At 44.1% G+C, this 6,000-nt stretch overlaps 1 protein-coding gene across 1 annotated transcript; it reads left to right on the forward strand.

Annotated features, from left to right (window-relative positions):
- Positions 1-2,556: 2,556 nt before the first annotated feature.
- On the forward strand, positions 2,557-4,239 carry ASCL4 (achaete-scute family bHLH transcription factor 4). Its single transcript, XM_023631280.2, has one exon. It carries the CDS (start codon positions 3,293-3,295, stop codon positions 3,782-3,784), a length of 492 nt encoding a protein of 163 aa, XP_023487048.1. The 5' UTR covers positions 2,557-3,292; the 3' UTR covers positions 3,785-4,239.
- The last annotated feature ends 1,761 nt before the right edge of the window (positions 4,240-6,000 follow it).

The raw sequence follows: 6,000 nt of genomic DNA on the forward strand, positions 1-6,000 counted from the left end.
TTGTTCTCCTTTGTGGCCGCTGATGCAAATGGCAGGTATGGGGACAGAAGGGTGTGTACGCCCCTGTGCCACGAACCTAGAAAACCAAAATCTATAATGTGATATCAAATATTTCACAAGAAGAGCCAATTTAAGTCTCTGCATCTCTCATGTTTCAAGCAAGTGACGGAGACCTGTCTGAGTTTTAAGGGCGGACCTTGAATGTACACAGCCTGATCCTTCGTGAATCCCATTCCCACTTTTACAAGCAGATCCGAACAGGGCTGCACAAGCCTAGTCCCAAGTGTCCTTGGCAGTTTAGCGTGTCTGTAACTTGATCTAGCCAGTCTTACGGGAGACGCCTTTAAAGTGGGAGAGAACTGTTTGGGTCAAAACTGACTGGAGAATGAGTGCGAGTCAGAACGTTCTCTTTTGATCTTTTATCTAACAAGGAAGGCAGAGCCTGCCCCCTTCACATAGTAAACAAGTACCTCTCTCCCTGGAAAAGCCACTGATTTCCAATGCATTTGTGCCTTGAAAAAGTATATGAAAAACTGTCAGCAGTCTTTATGACCATGTAGATGCATCATAACATTACCTGGACCCTATAAAAAGACCAGTATAGGATCTGACCATTTTTCATTGTGGTATTAGTAGCAAAAAATATATATATCCTGTAGATATGTTTTCCTCAGAGACAGAATTTATAAGAAGCCAAAAAAACCTGGTCCAGGACCTTTAAATTATAGTGATAAATCTGTGGGTTTGGGTCAGATCAGGGTGTCACTTGAGTTTTCTATAAATTTTCCCTTATTATTTTAAACTTCATTAGATTAAAAAATACAAAAGTAACACGAGCTTTTTCTGATAAGTTAAACAGTAGACAGATCCATAAAGAAAAATGAACAACCCCCCCTTTCCCAGTGGCACCCTTTTTAGACAACAAATGACAAAAGTTTAGTCTTTCCACTTCACTCTCTGTGCTCAGGCAAACACATATACAGATATGTACATCACGTAGAATAGTTTGTTTTAACTTCACACTGCATATGTTACTCTGCAATTTGCTTTTCTTCACTTAACATTATGGACATCTCTGCAAGTTCTTACATATAGCTCGAGCTCATTATTTTTAATAATAGCATAATATTCTAAAAGTATTAGCCCTTTCCCTATTGATGGACATTCAGGCTGTTTCCTTTTTAAAATCACTACAAACAATGTTGCAATAGATGTTATAGTTTGTATAAATCCATACTGGTGCATTTATTTTTGTAAGAAAATTGTAGGAATTTCTCAGGTCAAAGCATAGCAGCGTGTACCATTCATTTCAATAGTTATTCTCCTCAAAGCTGGTAGCAATTTATGCTTCCGCCCCTTCTTAAATCCTTGCCTGCCCTGGACGTTAGCAATCTTTTTAATTTTCGCCAATCTGAGGATGAAAAATGGTATTTCTTCACTGTTCTCCTTTTTGCTCCCCTCCAATCAATTCTCCAGTCTGCAGACAGTGAACTTAAAAAGCAAAATCTTATGACGTCACCTCTCTGCTCAAAATACTTCATTTATTTTCGTCACTCAGAATAAAGGCTAACATCTTCGAGATGGCCAAGAAGCACCTTGTGTCTAACAGTCTACCTGCCTCTCTGGTGGGCTTTTCTCCCAATAGGAGGGGCTTTCTTCTGATCTCAACTTTGCTGAGAAATCAAGATGGCATTTTAGGTCGTTTGCCAGTACAAGCCTCATAGGGAGCTACGCCTTCTAAAATGTGACTAACTTATGCCTGAAAGGAATAATTATTTCTATTTTATTTGCCTTGATGGAAGTGTTCTTCCAGTTGCTTCGGGCAGATCGCTTAGAATAAACAGGGAAGCCTAGGACTTGTCAAAACAACATGTTAGGACGACACCTTGGCTCCTGGGGAATAGGCAGAAAAATCTGATCTTAAATGTAGGGGGGTTTTGCTTCTCTTGTTTTTTAAGTTGGACTTTTAAAGTAGAACCTGCCTTTAATGTGCTGGTTTGTAGAACAGGAAATCTGATTGTCAGTGTGATAACACATTCTTTGACATTAACCAGTACAGTTGGATTTTTAATGACACTTTCATCTTCAAAGCCCTTTACCAACACGGGTGGATTAATTATTCATTTTTTGGTTGTGTGTTAAAAAGACAAGTCTTCAAAGCCATCATCCTTTCTCCTTAGAATTGGGGCTCTCCACCTTTCAAATGTTGCTTTCCTGCCCCCAAGGGAGAAAATAAATTGCATCTTTTTAAGACAAAAAGAATACAATAGAAATATACTCTTTACACTATGGACAGATGATGTCCTTATATCCTGGGTGGGATTAGAAGAGGTCGGGAAGCAGTGTTTAAGCTGTGTTTACAGTAAGCACGGTGAGAAATAACTGGCTAAAACTGTTACTGCTGCGTCTTTTGATGTGCTCTTAAAAAGTAGCACAAATACATAAAGCGATCTGCGTTCAACATAAGTTGGAGCATACCATACGGACCCTTATATTCGTTGCTCAAGTATATTTCTTTCCTGTTCCCTTCAAATAATGTCTAATCGGGTTTTTAAAACATTTGGTTTTGGAGAATAAAAATCTCAAGCCTTCCCTGGGGTCCTCCCTGACTTGACACATCTTATAACCACAAGGGAGCAGTCTTCCCTTTGATGAGGTCTTCCCTCCACCTCCCCAGAAATGAAAGAGCAAGTGTAAGTTTGCAAACAGTCTAAAAGCTCTTCCCATTAGCCCTGGACGCCGGAAACCACAAAGAGCAGTCAAGTTTTGATTTTCAAGGAGAAAGCCTCTGGTAAACTTTCGCCCAGCCGCCAGATCTGTGGGTTCCTGGGAGGAGCTCTTCTGAAACCTTGAAGATCCCTACGCTCCTGAAGACCCAGAGCGGTGGATTACAGTCAGTGAAAAGCTTGGGTGCCTTCGGAAGATCACTGTGTTTGGTGAGCTCACATTTCTAGGCTAAGGAACCGACCAGAGGAACTCCTTTTGTTGTCTTTTGAAATAAGAAGATCAGAGAGGAAGACGAGGTTCGAAGTGTGGATCAGTGCGTCCTAAATCTTTGCCGATCACCTCCGTCTGGATCTTTATAAAAAGATCCAGGAGTGCAATGAACTTAGGGAATCATGCCGTGTTTCCTTCAAGCCTGTTCTAGAACCTAGCTTCCGCACCCCGAAACTTCTCCGGAAACAGACCAGGCAGTCTGAATGGACCAGCATCTCCGCTTGGAAGATTTTTCAGTCTCATCTTTTCTGCTGAAAGATTCATCTCTTGGGTGATTTGTTTGCTTTTTCGCCGAATGATGGAGAAACGTAAAGCGGCCGGCCTGCTGGCTTTGCCATCCCACCTCCTCACCGTGCCCCTGGGCGTGCCGGGGACCATGCCCCGCCTCCCTCCGAGGGACCCCTTCAGGGTCTCCTTGCGACTGGACGCCGCGCGCTGCGCCCCGAGACAGCCCTACCTGCCCCCGCCGCTGGACGGCGCCCTCGAGCCCGCCTTCCTCCGCAAGCGCAACGAGCGCGAGCGGCAGCGGGTGCGCTGCGTGAACGAGGGCTACGCGCGCCTGCGGGACCACCTGCCGCGCGAGCTGGGGGGCGAGCGTCTGAGCAAAGTGGAGACGCTTCGCGCCGCCATCGGCTACATCAGGCACCTCCAGGAGCTGCTGGAGCGCCACGCACGGGGCCAGGAGGGCGCCGGCCCCCCGCGCAGGGCCGAATGCAACAGCGACGGCGAGTCCAAGGCGTCGTCGGCGCCTTCGCCGTGCAGCGAGCCGGAGGAGGCGGGCAGCTAGCCGGCGCTGGACCCCGGAGGGACCCCCGCGCCCGCTGCACGGCGCGCCTTTGGAGCCTGGTCTAAGGGTCTCTCCGAAGGTGGTTTGCATTTTTAATCCGGTTTGTTTTCCAGGACTGAATCTTAGGAGAAAGGAATGAGCGTTTTAGGGGCAAAAAAGGTATTTTGACGTTCTGGTTGGTTCCCTCCACTCCTCCCTTATTGTTTATGTGCCCTGCAACTCAAAGGTGCTTATTAAGGAAATTCTTTTCCTGTACTGCTCAAATGCAAACCGTACCAGATTCTGAGCGCCTCGTTCTAAAAACGATTCATCTAAAACCTCAAAGGGCGATAACCAACGGAATTTCCCGCAGTCAAGCGGTATGGGTACATGATGTACATCAACGTTGAAATCAACCTTAACTGAAGAAGAGCTTTCCAAAAATAAATAAATAAAGGACAGCCCCTAAAAAGAAAGGAGCGTTTTCTGCATTCCTTCCTTTGGGAATTGTGTTAGAAATTTAATTGACGCCGTGCTTTGGGTGAAGGTGACTCTAAGCTGACACCTGAGAACACATTTGCCGGAGCGTGCTGCTAGGCCAGTTCATGCTGTTGACTGAATATGTGAATTTGGTGCTAGAGAAGGCGTCCTATATTTGATAGATCCTGTTTTATCAAAAAGTGGCCATTTGGGAACTTCATAGCGTTTAGCAGATAACGTGTGTTGGTGTTAATGATCTCTTTGGAAGAGAACTCCGACTTGTATGAAAACTTATTTTTCCTCTCAGTTGTCTTTGTCCCTTTAAAAAAAATTTTCCTTTTCTTTGCATCCCCCGCCTTGTAGTTCTCACTCTATCTAACCTTTGGTTAAATTAGTGACACTGTGACAAAAAAAAAAAAAAAAAGGGAAGCTTAGATGGTTGGATGGGATAGACTGAGGTTGGTACGTTCTCAAACTTTTATCATTGGTGGGCTTCCCGGTATATTGAAATTATCTTGCAGTGTAGGCTTGTTCTCAGTCTTTTAAAAATGCTTAATTCTGGTCACTTTTTTCTGAAACAATTACAAACTCAGTAGATAAATCAAATGCTTAGTGATAGATAACGTTCTCTAAAATCATTTTTTAATTTGCTGAATTGCACTTTCCACGCAGGCAGCTTTGGTATGGGGTGGGGGTGGGCCCAGGAAATGGAAAAGAACGGAAAACTAACAAGGGCTAGCTATTTCAGGGTATTATTTCACTTAATCCCCATAGTGGCCCCCTGTACCCCCTTTTTACAGATGTGTCAACTGAGGGAAGCTAATATTCAGTGAACATCTTTTACATGGCAGAAGTTTTGTTGGGTGCTTTTCACATCTTGTCCTATTTAATTCTCATAAATCTGTGAGGTGGGTATTACACATATTGTGTGGGTTAAAAAAAAAGAGGCTCAGAGAGGTTACATGCCTTGCCCAGCTTAGTATTACCAGGATACGCTGAGCTGAGGTTGAGTCCAGAGTCAGCCTGACCCAGAGGCCAGGCTTCCTGTCTCGCTTACCGTGCCCGCCCTTGCTGTCATTTGCTAGTTGGGTGATGGGACAAATGTTACTTAACCTCTCAGCAACTCAACTTCCTCATCTGTACTATTTCACAGGAGAAGTGGAGATTAAGGAATTTGGTCATCTGCAAGGTACTATGCAATGATAAATTAGTAGTGTTATCACTATGTGGAGAAAGTCCTATTGCTTGGTTCTGCGGAGAGCAAAGCCTGCTTAAAGAGGATGTCTAGGTAGACTTAGTGTGGTTTCTTCAGTGTTTCAAAAGGAGGACAGACTAACCACATTCCACTGCATTTTACCTTCTATTTTAAGGTTCTAGGGGACATGATTTGACCTGTGGAATGCTGAATCTGTGTTAAAACGTATAATTACTAATATTTGCAACGATGAGTTATAATGGACTTCTGCTGTTTCCAGCTGTGCAGATAAACGCTGTGCAATGATTCATGACCAGATTACTTTTTCTTGAGAAATGGGTGGAGTCTTTTGGTTTGAATGAGCAAGAGGTAACAGCTGTTTTTTCTTGCCCATTGCTTGGTTACAGCCTCACACACTCCTGTGAGGTCTCCATGTTGGTCTCCAGGCTGGTTGTTATTCCAGAGAGGGGTTTGAATGAAGCAAGCCTAAGTGAGATGTATTTCCTAATTAGGGGGAAAAGGTGGGAAAACACCCACAGTTCCCTTCCTAGCGGAGTTGGAG

Source organism: Equus caballus, chromosome 28, assembly GCF_041296265.1.
Source record: "Equus caballus isolate H_3958 breed thoroughbred chromosome 28, TB-T2T, whole genome shotgun sequence".
Taxonomy (NCBI): Eukaryota; Metazoa; Chordata; class Mammalia; order Perissodactyla; family Equidae; genus Equus; species Equus caballus.